At 41.2% G+C, this 17136-nt stretch overlaps 2 protein-coding genes across 2 annotated transcripts; both read right to left on the reverse strand.

The window, feature by feature from the left end:
* Positions 1-3174: 3174 nt before the first annotated feature.
* Positions 3175-9230, reverse strand: T265_14506 (hypothetical protein; the record flags this gene model as incomplete). Its single annotated transcript, XM_009173957.1, has 2 exons — positions 3175-3510; positions 9090-9230. Coding segments are annotated over 2 exons (477 nt in total), but the record flags the coding sequence as incomplete, so codon positions are not given.
* A 245-nt stretch (positions 9231-9475) lies between these two features.
* Positions 9476-16785, reverse strand: T265_14507 (hypothetical protein; the record flags this gene model as incomplete). The annotated part of the gene is made up of 3 exons (XM_009173958.1): positions 9476-9619; positions 12803-13915; positions 16573-16785. Coding segments are annotated over 3 exons (1470 nt in total), but the record flags the coding sequence as incomplete, so codon positions are not given.
* Between the last annotated feature and the right edge of the window lie 351 nt (positions 16786-17136).

Below are 17136 nucleotides of genomic sequence, written 5' to 3' on the forward strand. Positions count from 1 at the left end.
TGGGAACGTTCCTTCTACAGATTTACAGATTTTTCGACAAAACGAGGCATCACTCGATTTTTTTCACTCATCCATTCGCTTTCATTTATTTCAATATTTCACAGTAAATAAATTTTCGGCATCTTCTAGAGATAAGAATAGTCTTGCTAATGGCGTTTATTGAAAGTTATTCAGCAATAGTGAAATAAAATCAAACAAAACCTTCCGAAATATCGGGTACAGGAGTGCCTGAAACCATGCGACCTTTCTCCACAAAAATTGCAAGAAAGTATCTACTTTTAAAAGCTTCCAAATGGAAAGCACAGGAGTCCGTTTGCTGCGACTTTATTCACTCAGACTATCTTGACCGGTCCGCTAAATACGTGATTACTGTGGATGACGAGCAGACAGTGGGGAAATTTCGATATGACTTTATCCACCAATAATAATTAGAAGCCCGACAAATCATATTCAGTGTTCTTTGGAAAATTCATCATGGCTCTTCTAAAGTTGACAATGCTGAACTCACTATTTAACGGCAATTAAACCTTGTAGGGTTTTTCATGGTTCAAATCACATTTGGGGACAATTTTTGTACCCATTTTAGTCCACGTGTTTTTAATTGAAAGCCTACTTGAAAGTCTACTCAGTAAAAGGTGAACCATTCTTGATGGCAAACTCAAATATTTTTTGGTCTGTGATCAGTGCTAGTTTACTAGGAAGAATTCTACATATTCTATATTCAGTATTGATGACTTGAAGAGCGTTTGTTACCACTCCTTGATATCAGCGTATGGAAGCCTTTATGACAAATTGTGTTGACTAGCATGGTGAAATATGGATAATGGTGATTTTTCCGCAGGAAATTATTGTACAGTGCATCGAATTCTGCGGATCGAAGAAAGCTGAATGGCTTTAGAAACACGTAGTTCATGAACTGTAACACAGCTGACAAGAACTTCTCATGTGCTAAACTCCAGTGACAGCCCGGAAGAACAAAAATGCTTTCGTTAGTGAAACACTTTCCTCTTAAATTTTGTTGAGTGCCCATTTAGCCTTACGCTGACAATACCTCCTCCTATCGTGACGAAACATTTGCAAGCCAATTGCCAAAATCTATAAGCACCCGATTCACACCTATTAAACGCACATGGATTGCCTATATTCCGAAAACTTACCACCGTAATAACAAAATAATAAACACCGTTTGCATCGTAATTCCTCAAAACGAGCTGAGTTCACTCTATACTTTTTCTCTGGATGTTTGTACAAGCAATACGTGTCAATCTTGACCACATGGGTAAACCTTTCATGCCTCCCCACAAGCAGCCTCATAAGGCTTTCCTCGTAGATGCTCCCGTGACCTTAGTCTAAAAACAGCTAGCCAATTTAGGTAGTACATATGTTATCATGAAACACTAATCTGGACTAATGTTATTTACGGAGAAATATTCATCACCTCAAGTATCTGACAAGGTTTGCCCAATCTAAAATCATTAAAATCGACAATTTTGCCGGAGCTCATTCGCTGTTATTAAATGATTCATAGATGCACACTGATAATTGTTTCGTGTATCAGAAATGACCCACAAATAAAGTCATTAGCAACCACTCGTGTTGTAAAACAAATTGGTGTCGGCAACCAGCGTGTTTGATACCTTCAACAAACCGTAGCTTCAAACATAAAGCTATTCCCATCCATTCCCAGAAATGCCCACTTTAGGGCCTCACTGCTGAAACTGAACCTCCTTTTTTGGAATGGACAATTACGTAAAAGCTTTTATTTGTCATATTTCGTATTACGTGATTAACATGATGCGTTCGGGTTGGGACCTTTCCAACCTTTGAGTGTGAAATTTCATCTAAATGGAAAATGATAACAAAGCTAATCCTCATGGATTTTTGGTTTCAATCCTATTGAGGCTATGAACTATCCAGCTGCGCCTGCCCTCTAAAGTAGTATTTTGGTGTATTTTGAATTCAACCTGAAAATCACAGCTATTTTCTCTTCCACTCCGATCAAACAACAGTGAGAGAGCGTTAGAAACAGGTAAAATAAACCAACAGATAGATTAAAATTACTGGTTTCGATTTCCATATAGACAATCAGGATTCACTTTTCATCATAATAACTAATGAAAAACACGTGTTATGGCCTTCGACATTTCAATAAGACCGTCATCACGGATAGGTTGCTGTAATGTGTTTTGTAAACCGCCACTCATCAATGCCCTGTCCGAATCATCTCTGTTTGTTGGTGGATAAGTGTGGATGTTTGTGTTACCGTGTGAGAGCAACTCGGTGTGTGGTTGTCATTTTGACATGTTGTGAATGAGAAATCAAAATTTTAAGACTTTTTGCTCTGACGGTTTGACAGTCGATCTCACTGTAGTGAGACACATGCTTCATAGAGGGCTTTGTAAAAGCGTTTTGTTGTGATCAGCATGGATGCATGTGTGTTTGCTTGCATGAGTGATGGAGTTATTACCGTCAGTTGTTCATGGTGTCGTCTTCCACAACTATACAGTTGCTCTTGCACTCTGTCTTTTAAACTGGGTCCAAAAACGAACCCATCAGAATTTTGGCATATCGCACAGCTTCACACGCCGGGGGTGCCGAAACAAAAGAATTCCCTTGTACAGAGGAGATTCTTTGGCTACTGATCGGTTGTTGAAGGCAAAAAGTATAAGTAAAGCTTTGGTCATATTTTAACTTAACTGTTGAAAATACAGCATTTCTACTTTTGTGCACAGACAGTAATGAAACGTAAGTGATTTCTACGAGGTTGTCTGAACAGAAGCGCAGTCACGTGAGTATGTGCAATAGGAGGATACGTCTTATCGAGCATTCACCAACGGGAAACGCAACGACTGCTGTCAGAACAGTTGTAGAAATATATCGTCTTGGTGCTTTGAAATCATAAGAGTTGAAAAATGCATTTCGATTATAGAAAATAACAAGCATGGATAACTTGAAAAGAACAATACATTTTCAGAAGACAATACTCATATTCCAGAGAATTCTACCATTTGTCATAGTTAAACGCCCTTAAAGATGGAGTCAGCTATGGGGTAGAGTGTTAAATATGTTTGTCTACAGAAATACCCAGTAGTGCAACACATTCTAGCATTGTGTAAAAAATATTATGTATCCTAGAAAGACTGAATGCATTGAAGGACAATTCAATGACCCACTGAAGCCAGTAGTCAAGTTTGATGCTTCGGACTCACCAGGAGTGTCGTCCGCAGTATTTTGCGTCTTGACATTAGCTGGTCCAATCCATTGGCGTCGGGATATATCACCTCTCGCCCTTAATAGCTCCTTGTATTCCGATATTCGCAACTTTCGACCGTCCACAATACAAGTGCGTTTTGGACGGGGTCGATAACGATAGGCTGGGTGTTCTTCCATGTGTAATCTGCTCAGGCGTGTTTGTTCTTCATAGTACGGTTGTTTTGCTTCTGCACTCATTGACTTCCATTTGGCTCCGAGGAATTTCGATATATTGCTGTTGTGCATGTCAGGACAAGCCTGCGGGCGAAACCAAAAGGACTATGTTAATATAAGACACTGGCTAAACACGGCCTTGGGTTTTTGTTGCGCGTGGATGTCAACTTACAATTTCTGGCTAGAGATTTCAATGTAAAACTGACTGACCTAGCTAATAATCCGTCTAGTGAAACTGACATCCGATTTCACTCGCTCTTCTAGATGACATCGTCCTTATATGATCAATGTGCCAGATAACGTTTTGTCTGGATAGGTGAGTCATAGAAAGATTAGACAAAACTCATATCTAACTAGTGCGGTAACCCTCCCGTCATTCGAAAATCAGTTAGCCAATAAAAGACACGTCCAAGGTAATATTTCGGCACATACAACAACAGAATAAATGACATCCTCCAGAGGAATATTATTGAGGGGTAGATGGCGTTAGCAGCCAGTGCTTTTGATGTGCTATCAAAAACTGCACTGCCTGGAGCACCAAAAGTTCTATAATGATTCGAATGTCGTCCTACTCAAAGGTTGTTAAGAGGCCAAAAGAACTGGAATTTGTTACAAATAATCTTGTTCATAGAGGATATGAAGGTTGAAAGATTCCCTGGGAGACAAGGCAGAAGTAGTTCAACACTACTCATAAGGTTGGTGAAAACTCCCCGACAGCCCACTACTTGTTTTGTTTTCTTGGAGCTGATCACAGAGGAGCAGCTTTCGAGTTTCCGTTAACATTAGGTCTTACTTTAACATAAATCGAACGGAATTTGTCAGATACTCCCATTTGCAGACGCATTTGGTTTTGATGGAGACTCAACTGACTACAGGCGAAATTCTCGTCCAAACTATGCATTACGATATCTCGAATATCGCGCAAACTGGAACATGAGGTAGACCGCGACAGCAGATTCAGTCGAAAAGAACTACTATACACAGTAAATTCATTTTGAGTCGAGTCTCCCGTCAAAACAACTTTGCATGTAAACGAGAGTATTTGCAGAAGTGCTCTTTGAAAGTTAAACTGTTTGAGGAAGGTTATGTTCGCACAAGCCCCGCCGTAATTGTCATTTTCAAGGACTACTTACAATACAGCCGTACTTAAAACTTCCAGTTAGGAAGCAGTAGAACTGTCGTCATCAACTGGTAGTTGCTGACGAGATACAACCTTAAAACCCCACTTAGATCAAGAGCTGAGAACCCGTTTTCCATACCTTGCTGGAGTTCATTTGTGCCGTGGAATCGATGCAACGCCTCAGAATAAAACGGCCGAAACGCCTAGAATTCGGTTTTGCTGCGCCTCAAAAATAAGCAAGTACCAACGGTTCTAATGCATTCATTCTACTCACTTGATTCACATAACTGTTGAATGCTACTGGATTCCATGAGACTTCTTCACTCTTTAAATTAACTCTGCGATGAATCGGTTTGTGCCAATTCAAAAATTCTAAAACTGCCTCCCACAGTGCTACAAAGACATCCTGCCGAAAAGCAGACGTCATTTCCCAGTCAGAAATGCCCCACGTATTGGGAAAAGAGGATTGGTAATTTCGTCTTGCCAGACGGCTGATACGCAGTAATCGTGCAGCATATGGCTGTAACAAATAAACATCAGTCCGTTGAATTCTACTGTCAGGCTAACGGAAGCCCCAACACCTAATTTTGCACCCAAGTTTTCTACGCCTGAACCAAACTACTTCTACGTCGGAAAACGTTACAGAAACAGAGTAGCACCAAATCGTTAACACAAGAAGTAAGCGCAGTTTGAATGATCTTGTTAGAAGAGCGGAAGTGGTGAGTGGTTGATAAATCAGGTGAAGTGGAATATTCATGTTTTCCCTCGAGTAAGTACCGAAATAAAGCCAGCAACTTCACCAAACTTATTTCAACCAGAGATAGAACCGCATCACGTATGAATGGCGGAGCAATGTGCTTGGCAGGCGATTGTGGGCAGTGAATTTCACTAGCCGGATCCTCCCGTGGAAGTTCTGAATGACAAGAGGCGCAAATCACTAGTCTGTGCAATGGCGAAACACTATGATCAAGCAGTCAACGGTCCTGGGGCAATCACTGTACAAGCAAGCAGTGCACCGTAAAAATTGGACCAGTTACCAAATCTTGCTTCGAATATAAAAAGTAGTAAAATGTGGGAAGACAAGCTCTGCAAATCAAGCCTTCAGCATGACACTCGTAAAAAAGGCAGGATTACACTAGTTTGAACTGAAATGTCCTCGTTGCATGCAGACATTGTTTGATAGTTCCCATCCGCAAGATAAAATACATGGATCCCTTTGATCGGAATCAGCAGGAGTTTTAGCTGATAAGATTGTGTTGACAAGCTGCCAGATTGAATCACACTCAGAATAAAGCACTGTAGATTTCTACTGACAAGAGTGAAATGGACCTAACTTTTACAGAAAAATTTGGGATATCCTGTCATCGTATTCAACATCTTTGATTTCAAGACAGTTTCTGTTTGAGCGAAATGAAAAATAACTGTGAGTTTTCTCAGTTTATGGATGCACACACGATGTGTATCTCACTTGCTACCATGGTTTCAATTGCAGGGATCATTTGATCGATTTCCTCTGAATTGATTCCATGCCGCCGAGACTGTTTCTTTGTAGAAACAGCTTATCAAAAAAGCCTTTCCCAGTTAGCTGAACAAACCAAGTAAATGTGATTCAGCCATTTTCGCGTGCTAGATCAGATGTTTCAGAATGCATTTTTGTATGCAGTTTATGTCTAAGAATTTGGGGCACACTCATTGCTCGAGGAGTTCAACATCATAAATCTGCGGTTCGGTTGGCATAAAACAAATAACCGAATCCACTTTGTCCCGCTTTAGGCATACGCCTTGGGGGTCAGCAAAGCCTTCTAGTCAACAATCAAAATTGCTTAGATAGGCTTACCCTTTTCGTTAAAGTTCTTTGATGTTTGAAGGAACTTCTACTGTAAGCCATGTCGATTAATGGTCACTGATGGCTGGAGATGATGGTTAGTTCAGCGTCAAGTCGATTGTTGTTAGCCGAGGCAGTTGAGTTGAATTACAGTGAATTATTTTCTTCCCTCTCAGGCGTACGTCAACATTGCTAGCTGTGACACTCTGTGTTAGTGCTATGCTTGCACCACGGATCTGTAACCAGCTAATCACCTAATTACTATTTGCCGCACAATAGAATCTGGTTGTTTGTCATCCCATGCAGTATCAAATCGTTAGTCCGGTTAGTTGGAGTATATGTTTATGGCTCACCCCCACACGTCGACCACTTGGTCTTATTTGAGCTCCACCGCCCGGTGTCACACGCAAGGATTTTACGGCTTCACTTATTCCGAATACGGAGTCCATTGTTTCTGTCATTTTTGGATGAGCTAATTAGTATACGCATGTAATAGCAGATTATTTCGAAAAAATGTGGTTCGTGCGCGCACAAAGACCCTCAAAAGACAGTGGGTGCTGTCATGCAATCTTGAATTCACTGATGTGTCAATGTAAGACGTGACCCAGCCTTTTTAATCCAGTAGCGAAACCGAACAAGGTGCTCGTCAGACCGAGTTATTCGTCACCAAATTCTCAACTTCTTTTTGACAGTATAAGTGTTGTGCCTAGTGTACACTGGGTGTCTACGTTGATGGGAACCCTTTGGTTGATGTAGAAAAGTTGCACTTATTGCAGGCACTACTAATAAAGGAGAAGGCCGTTCCTCACCAGCAGTATCACGATGAAAATAGTAAGCGTCCATTCGTGACCACACCCGAGAATAAAGTCGTAAAGTTGATTGATCCAATATGCAGTGAAGGAGTGACTTATCTTTCTCAGGTAGGTCAGTGTGTTCAGGTTTATTTGTGACGATTAAGTTGATTTGCTTATTGATCATACATTGTAGAGCCTGTCACTTTATTGTCCCTCCATCTATGTCGGTTACGCCGTCATCATGGTTTCTCCCATGTTTGTTTACCTGATTAATTTTTACAAGGAGCAAACCAGTGAAATACAGTGTTTGTTTGGATGCTTGGGGTGACAAAAAACGAGGTGTCTGTCTCTACTGCTTAAAAAATGTGCACTGTATGATTTTTAACCATGCGTCCACAAACGGCCAAGTTCAGTTTATATTCAAATTCCCTCAAATGTCTGGGCAACTAATGTATACAATAACCCCTCTGTTCTCGCTCCCTATGCTTCTGCTTGCACCTCACTAATTTTCGAATGCTCGCATAATTTTTTACCAATTAACCTGTGGGACTTTCCGTTTGTGGTGTGGTGGGTACTACTCCTGAGATAAACAATGCTTGGGAGTGACTTCATGCCTGGACAAGGTTTTATTATAAACAAACTTGTTTGCTATTCCAAACAAGCTAGGTGTTGTCCAGAGCAAACAATGTACCGCAGCTAACAGTTTATCTGTTTGCACACCCAATCTATCAAATGAATACAGGAAAAATAACAGAATTAAAAGACAGGGGAAGGCAGTATTTTACAGAAACCGTGTAGTATATGTAAAATAATTGTGAAAATCAGCATGCAATTATTTTTTGATTCCTGAAAGAAAGGAAAAACACTTAACACCGAAAGTTTATGTGAGCCAATGACATGCGTTGGACCGTGTTGTGCCTTTAATCCGAGGCTGCTTAATGTTACGTTTGAAATTTAAGCCGGGACGCAAAAAAACTGTAGAGAGATTACCCACAGTTGTAGTCGGGTGGGAATGTCCAAAAAGGCACTGCTAAAAGGAAGGCTATGAGACAGAGAACAGAACTTTACGATCACTGTTATTCGGCCGGAAAGACAACCCTAGAATGCATACCTTGACGAAAAGTGTGGCTTGCACATTCAAAGTTAACGTAGTATCCTAATTCACACTTTCTTCGATAGACAATGTCCACCAGTTTTTACGGCAAAGTAACTGCGGCTTTCTACAGAAGATTTTGTAAGTTAGCATAATGCTGATATCGCTTTATCCATTTGACCGCCGAATCAAAGCAATAACAAAAAACGTAATCACCGGAGCTTGTAAGAATATCATGAAACAAATTTTTATGAGTAGGTTTTGGGGTAAGCCAAATTTAGAACAAAAGACACCTGATTATCGTGCAAAAGCCTGAGGATAGCCAACTAGAAGTCAAGAAGTAACGGCTCTCTGAAAATGGTGTTCTTGGGAGCAGGGGCGCAATTCGGATAGAATTTTTACTTCAGAAGCAAGTTTGCTGATTGACAGCATGAAGAGATGCGTCCTCATATTTGGAGGTAAAGAAGTTGAGCAGATGGAGTGAATGATGCAACAAAAACAATTACCTAGTACCTAGGCTTATGGAAACATCATTTGGTGTGTCAAGTCCTGATGGAATAAAAAAACTGCATCATTGCAAAAGTAATTTTTATGGCGTACTTCTAATAACAATGTGCGATTGTAACGAACGTCATTGGTTTCACCTCAGCTATAAAAAATACTGAACTAACAACCTTGAGAGAAACCTTGTAACCCGCAGCGTGGTTCTATTAAGTCGATCTACCATGCAATAGTGTGTGCTCAAGAGTGTATTGATGGAAACATATTCCGAAATCCATTGGAATTTGTGACAAATTTTCTAAGAAAGGGACTGCCGTGGAACATAGTTACGATTCTGTTGTGGTGTTTTGCGGGATATGTATTGTTCATATTCACATCACTCTCATTCGAACGGTGGCCCCCTTGTTCTGGCTTTATCATTCTGGTGAGTCCACACAGAAGGGAAGCACTGAACTCGAGTGTCGCTCTCATTAGAGCTCATTAACAGCACATGTTTTTGCGGGATTGTATTGTTCATATTCACATCACTCTCATTCGAACGGTGGCCCCCTTGTTCTGGCTTTATCATTCTGGTGAGTCCACACAGAAGGGAAGCACTGAACTCGAGTGTCGCTCTCATTAGAGCTCATTAACAGCACATGTTCAGCGGCCGTCCCGGGATTTGAACTCTGGACATCTGACATGTGATGCGGGCAAATTTCTACTGCTTCACCAGCTCACATTGTACACACCCGAATTTTCACGTCTGAACATGTGTCTAATTTGCGCTGGTGGAACAGTGGAAATACGCTTGCCTCGTATGTCAGATGTCCGGAGTTCAAGTCGCGGTACGGCCACTGGACATGCACTGCTGATGAGCTCTGATAAGAGCAAAACCGATACAATTGCGCCAGAACAGAGGACGGCTCAAATGAGTGGTGTGAATATCAACAGCTGCGGTTGCCTTTTATTTGTAGTTCTTCGTATTTAAGGTATGACTCACTTAAATGACGCAAAACCATCGGCATTGATGGTGTGTTTTCCATAGTACTTTGTGCATTGATGGACTGTATATATAAGGTTTAGCGCACCGAAGCAACTAGCACATGTTTGTTAACAGAAACGCAAGTTTCAGAACTTTTAGAGCGTGATATCAGAGAAGTACTTTTCATCGAAGGAGATACCTTCGAGTTTTATTATGCCAACGTCCAGGATATCAGCAAATGCTCTTTTCATGGGAAAATGGGAAAGGTCAGCGTATCGTCGAGCTCTCATTAGTGTTACTGTAGTTCCTACGAGTAATTTTTAATGACAAAGAAAAAACTATACACTATTTTAAAGGACACGTTAAGATCGTCTTCCAATCTGTTCGCAGGCAGTTACATTAACCTTCTATGCAGTTTGCTTGTGCAACGTGCTGTAAGCCGTCAAAAAGTTTTTCATAGCTTAAAACTATGTTACGCCTGAACAGAATGCAGCTTCTAGAAGAAGACGTTTTGTCTGGTAAACAAACTTGGTGAGATCTTTTGCGGAATAATGCAGAAAGATTTCGTCTTCTCTGTCAATCAGGAAACAACTGATGCGCGTACAAAAAACTGACTTAAATAGTCAATAGATTGTAGGATAATAAAGTGAGTTAGTCACACCGGTAAGCAGCCACAGTTGGTTCTGTATTGGTGTGGACAGAAATTTTATTTGAATACAATTCAAGATTTTTACAAATCAACAGCCGAGGGTTGGTTTATACATTGTTTATAGCTTCCACTGTAAGGTTTGGAAATAAAACCTTCAAGGCGAAAAATGGACTAGGTTTCAAGTGCTTACAGCGGCCATATTTCATGATCATTTCGGTTCAACTTTTTTGACAACAACGGCTTGCATGATTAAGCTGAGAAATTTTTTAAGCCGGCGTTTAACCTAAAATGTTCATATCACAAATAAATAAATAAGCATTCAGACTGTTGGTTTTTGTCTTATCCGTGGAGACTGGAGGGGGATAAACCAAAATACGACCGAATATTAGAAATTTGTCTGAACGACTGAGCTTCCAGTTCACCATAACTTCGCATCTAAAAGGGTAGAGGTCACTAACCACAGCTGATCCCTTTCCATAGCTTGAAATGGTTTTGGCACTAACAGTGACAACAAGAGGAAACTTTGCTGAAAAGTGGGTGTTTCTTACCTTTAGAATTTTACGGCGTTCATCTCTAGCCCAGATCATGAATGCATTCATCGGTCGTTTGATATGAGTGGACTTTTCAGCTTTGTTTTCCGTTCCGCTGCGACCCGTTCGACTGAGGATTTTGGGGTTCGTGTTGCATGGGGTGGGAGAACGATGAATCTGTTGGAGATAAACGTTTTGAAGATAAACTATGGTTTATTCACATTTCGCGAGCGCACACTCATAGGGAAAATAGCTTTGGTGAAATACTGACGTAATCAACCCACCTAGGAGAAGTTATCACAAATTGATGAGCATGTTGCTAGTCAAGCATTTTGCCAAAATCTTCTGACCACTACGAGATGTTGCCATAGCTGTTCACAAGAAGCCACGATCAATCCTGAAGAGACTACCCAACCATAAGTATTGCCAAAATCTAGGTGCACCGGCCGGATGTAGCACAAACAGTTGGCTGGGCCCGGTTTCAAAATGCTCACAGGTTATCTGAGCACTACACGGCCACTGATCCTATCCGTATAACTGATATACATATTCCGAAACCAAATTATTGGATCACAACTTTTTATTAATTCAACGCAACCAATGGATGGATCTGGATGAGTTGCACCTATCAGCTTACATGTATTACCTGAAAAATGTATATCTATGGCCAGCCACTGGAATGCAGCAGACTTTTAAAGCACACAGGGCGATTTAGTTTTTTTTACACACAGAGGAAGCTTCCATGTTCAGCTTAATAAAATATATATGGGCTACAGACCACCACATATCGAACAATTGGTCATTCTACACCGAAACGACATGCTGGTTGGAGCCCAGCTTTTGATGAAACATTTGTGGTCTTTGGCTGACGTATGTGTCAGTCGCAGGGCCTTCTCTAGGATGGAACTTCGAAAGATCTGGAACGTTTGCCTGCCTCTCTAAAATATCAGGCCTCGTGTGGGCATGGGGGCACATTTGAATAAGAGTGGTAGTCTGGCACTCAGACCTTCGACGGGCACACTTGATACTCCAGCGAACCCGATGTTGAGCTATCTGTCTATTGATAAGCCTCTGTTGGCTGACGTAAGAGCGGCCCGGTGAAGCCAACAAGGAGACAAACTGAACGCATGCAAACGAAAAGACCAGAACACATTGATATGTGGCTAACCGTCGTAGCCTCGGTATAACAGGTGCGAAAGTTATTTGGAAACAAAAAAGGTGGTAACCAAAATCTAATCGAATGTGTTTCGATACTTACGTCGTATAATTTCCGTGTTTCCGTACATAACAGCAGTTTAGTCCGATCTACCAGTTTGTCAAGAAATACCAAGCTGTGCGAATAGAGCCAATAAAGACCTAAGAGCAATAGGTATTGAGCTGCATTAGAGACAGTCGCTCTAGTGAAGTCTTGATAGCAATAACATATAGCGAGTTCAAATGAAGACTTCCAGTTACTAGATTGATTTGTACAGGCCAGAACGAAAAAATAACTACATTTTTATTATTATGGAAAACCAATGGTATTTTTCTGATAACAGTTTCTAATTCCAACGCCTACGCAGAGTTTCGAAGTACTGTATTTAAGAACAGATTGGTTTTGGCTCGGTCCACCATTTCCTCAAGATAAATAGCTCCATGCCGTAAGATTTACTGGATCTCCTTCAAACTCTGTTTTCACATTAAGTATGCATTGTACATCACAAAGTTTACCAGCATACTTTAACAGAAGCATCAACAAGAACGACGTTTTACGCGAAGAAATGTTCATATCTTCAGCTGGCACTGTCTTTCCTAATATGATTTTAAGTGATTACGAGGGGAAACTATCCAGCTGATTACATAATTTGGGTACGGTGAGTGTTCACGATAAACATAATTGGATGTATTATCTGCAACTTACCCGCTGCAAACGTAGCTCAGCCAATGTGTCTGCTGCCTGCATCGGTGCCCCTCCGCTATATTCCAGTGATTTTGGACTTCTTACTCTATTCTCCACAAATCCGTTGATCTTGGCAAACGTATTGGCTGTGCTCAATTGTGCTTGGGTAGATAAGTCTGCACCTAGTGTCAAATCAAACGCTTGCAATGGACTGAGACTGGTCAGAGAATTCCCCTGAGAACTGCATTGATCAAACTGATTCAGCGTTGGTGAAACCACTCGATGTATTCCTTCTTTAAAGGGGTGAGTTGAATGACCGCAGTACTTTGTCGGGGAGGAACTTAATGGTCTTGTTAATTTGGTGATATCCAAAATGTTTGCCTGAGGCCTTTGATTGGGGTTCTCACAACTGGATGAAACGCGTTTCATAGTTTCAGGTAGGGACATAAACAGCGATAAAGGGTTGGACGATGACTGAATGGAAGAGGCTGGATTACTGAGAGGTCGTACTGTTATTGGCGAGTCGGAGTTTGCAGAGTAAGTTGTGTAATGATTCTGAACCTTGAAGCAATTTGGCTCCAATCCGTTGGTCTGTAACCCGAAATCTGTACTTATCTGATTAATTGAGGTTGCTGGTTTGGGATGGTGAGTAGCCATTGGGGATTGGTCGTTCCTCAGCCCTTCTTTATCAATAATTGAAGAGCTGCAATGCTCCAACTCCGACAGGGACACTGGTTTAAATTTAGGCAAAAAGGCAGACAGGAAAGGGCTTCCAGGAACCATGGATTGTGGTAAATATGGCTTACTTTGGGTCGATAAACTACTTAGGATGCTGTGCATTTGAGATGCGTTAGACAATATTGGTAAATGGATGGAGTCTAGTAGCGGATGACTGGACGTTTGTTTTTGCATTGCATCCTTACTGGATGTGGGTGAAACCGATTGTATATTTGTCCAATCCATACAGGTCGCAGGGGCTTGGTAGGTATTATTGGCATGTGCCTGCAAGCGTAAAAGGTCATCAAGCATTTCCTTCAGACTGTGTAGCTTGTCCACAGTGGATTGAATTTTATATCTGTCCAGCCATTCGCCATTTGATAGTCGGCTTTCAGAAGCATGGTTCATGGAAGATGTCTGGAAGGAAAGCAGAATTTGCAGTGCTTATGTTCGTCAACAATTAGCTAGTGTACATCAGGCGAACTAAGGGCATAGTCTGATATACTGATTCAATGTGCTGGGAACTTGATCACATCACACTACTACTATGGGCATTGTGAAGCACAGAAGATTAGAATGTCTGTTAGGTGAGTGGAAGTCGAAATTCGTTCCGGTCTACTCTGTGGGCGACTCATGACCTACTCTAGGTCTAGAAAGTCAGACCACCAAGTCGCCCCACTTAAAAGGTATGTAGTCGTATGTGAGCTTGACGAACTCATCAACGGCCACCGATCAACCGTCACTGAACGCGTGTGCTGAAAGCTCTAAAACCTCTTCAATAACTATCCCGTTTACATCCTACTAACGCTAAAGATTGCCATATTACGCCTAATTTCTGAATTCTGAATAACCCACTCGCCATCAAACATTGCATTGAATACATTCTAACCTACTTGCCACTAACTTGCTTCCATGTGATTTTACCTGGCACGAAGAATAATTTACAGGACTTAAGCTTACTTATCTACGTAACATGACCTTGCAATCTCTTGCTATGATGCATTTTCGGGCAAATTTACTAATCTTTAAGGAAAATACGATCAAAATAACTTTGCATCAAACTGTTCTATTGTGAATACAGCTTTTTTGATCTGATTCTTGGGAGTCGCTTTCCCGTTTTATCATGTTTCGCGAGATCTGACTGATCATTATATTGCTGTTGACAGCAACCGTTCTGTTTGTGAGGCTTAACTAGGATATAATTTGGCAAAATTGGTCTTGTGAATATCAACTGAATACCGGCTAAGGTTCTCAACATTTAAGAACCCTAAAGCATCTGGCTGCAGAACGTTTATGGGAAATTTTGGTCGGCATAACATATATACTTCCCCGGATTCAACAACTTCACCTTGGTGAAGATAACTTTGACTGCTAAAACAAAGCCGTTCACGTAAAAAGAAATAAGTGTGATTTAAGGAGAAATTGTGGTGACGATCATAAGCCTATCCTAATATGCATCAAGAGTAGTGGGGCAATTTAGTCGCGTGGATGCTTATGTCGTTTGAATGCTTTTTAGGCAAACGATGCATACTTTTCAGACAGATAGTGTTACTATCAATGAGTTGAGATCCTAGATGAGGCTTTGGCATCCCGGGAAACACAATCGTCTACGACCAAAGATGCTTGTTCTAAAGGATAATGTGTCATTTTTGACTTAATCAGCTATGCTTTATCCACGACACGCAGTCATGGAGATTCTGTTAGCGGAATTATTAGTTTTTTGTTCCTGGTCGGTTAATTTGACGCAGGCCACTCAACCACGCACCAGAGCGGGACCAACTCAAAGAATGTTCCTTAATATGCCCCACCGGCTGGAGTGGAGTGACACTAGCGCGCGCTCACTAAGCAGTGAACATGGCCCTGAAATCGCAGAACTGAGCGGGAGCATTTACTGACGTTTTTATATATATTGCTTATTTTCAGCACGCTTGTGACAGTGTTTATCGGAAACCAACTTGCGTGGGTCAGTATACCCACTTTTCAAGCTCCGTTTCTGTTGTGATGAAGGGGGCTCTATAGAGATGTCCTTTCGGCGGACCAACAAATGCATTATCCATATACATGATATTACAGGAAATTGGACTACCCTTAAACGTTCTTCTGACATTGAGTATTCTAAGAGACTGTTGGAAAGAAGTATAGAACTAACTGCAACAAGAAGTATGCCTACCGCAGTTTCACTTGACCCTGTCTATCTGCGTCCCCAGTGAAAACATAACATATTCAGCCATTTGTTCATAGAAGCTCACGGAACGTCCAAGCGCATATTTTACGCATCTAGCCAAAGCATAGAATTCAGCACTTGTCCTGAGATCAGAGAACAAGTGACAGATCGGCTGCCTTGTTGAGTAAATTCGATGTGTATTTACTTTTCCTTGCTTTTGTGGGACACGCTGTTCCAGCCAAACGTCGATAGTACTATCTTGACAAAATACTGAACACCCGTTGTGACTGGCGAATGGTCTCGTACAACCCATCAACCATTTGGTGTCATCTTATTTCGTTAAAAAAAGACAACACGCGTATACTGACATTGCAATGAAACCGTCAAGACTGGGAAGAGCAAGGACAATAAATGTAATTGAAACGGTTGCCTCCCGTATCCATAAGACGTAACTATATGTTCAGGACTAAGTTCAGATAATTCCTTTATCTTGACCGACCAACAACGATGGGCACATCACAAACTGACAGGTAGAACCAGTGAAATGGAATATTTTCAATGAGCCGTACCAAATGCGTGGTATGAACACCTCTAATGATCCAACCCTAATGAGGTTGTGCTTTTTGTTACGCTTATTAATCCATTGCTCTGACTGAGCATTTATGCGTCAGGGGATTCGTTTCAATCCATGTATTGTCAAAGCCTGGTTCTGATAAAGATTCATTCAGTCGAATTAACATTTCTAGGACACACTAAACGACATTTAGTTCGTAGCTTTTAATATTGTAATTACATTCACCTTTGCAGAATATGAACCATCCAAAACATGTTCCGCTCTGTTTGAAAAATCGTGTTCTGCAAACCCGTCAGAGAATCTCCCTTGTGAAGCATGGATCTCGGTTGTATTTACCTCACTTTTTGGCGAAATGTGATGATGTACGGTGTGAAGGCCAGGAAATCGATCTCTGATAGATCCATTCGGCTGAAGCGAGCTCTGAATTGCACCGTTGGTGTCACAGCCATTCATAGTGGAGGGGTCTTGTTCTAGTCGCTTGAAATCGGCAAAGCTGTAATTTTTTGGAGGTTTCTCTTGCGTTAAATTCAGAGGGGCATCGTATTGTATCTGCAAACAGCAAAAAGTGCCTTAAAAGTTGTTGACTCTGAAGTTTTAAAAGAAGAGCTTGAAAGAACAAATCGTAAAAGGGTTGGGTGAGAAGACCAAGCTGAGTTAAACGACGCGAGACCTGAAATACTTCGGAAAGAGGATATCCCAAGCTTTCGAATGCAATCCCTGCCTCTGTGAAGCATTGAGAGAAGCACTAAAGTCGAGCCGTCTGAAACAAATAATCAAACATTTTCAATATCTCTGGTGTGCGGCTAGTTGAGCAATTGCGAATGAAAAATCTTGTGACCTTGCTTGAAATAGGCGGCACTTTTGTGGACATGAACGTATCATGTCGGACAGAATGGCAAG

Source organism: Opisthorchis viverrini (genome assembly GCF_000715545.1).
Source record: "Opisthorchis viverrini unplaced genomic scaffold opera_v5_208, whole genome shotgun sequence".
Taxonomy (NCBI): domain Eukaryota; kingdom Metazoa; phylum Platyhelminthes; class Trematoda; order Opisthorchiida; family Opisthorchiidae; genus Opisthorchis; species Opisthorchis viverrini.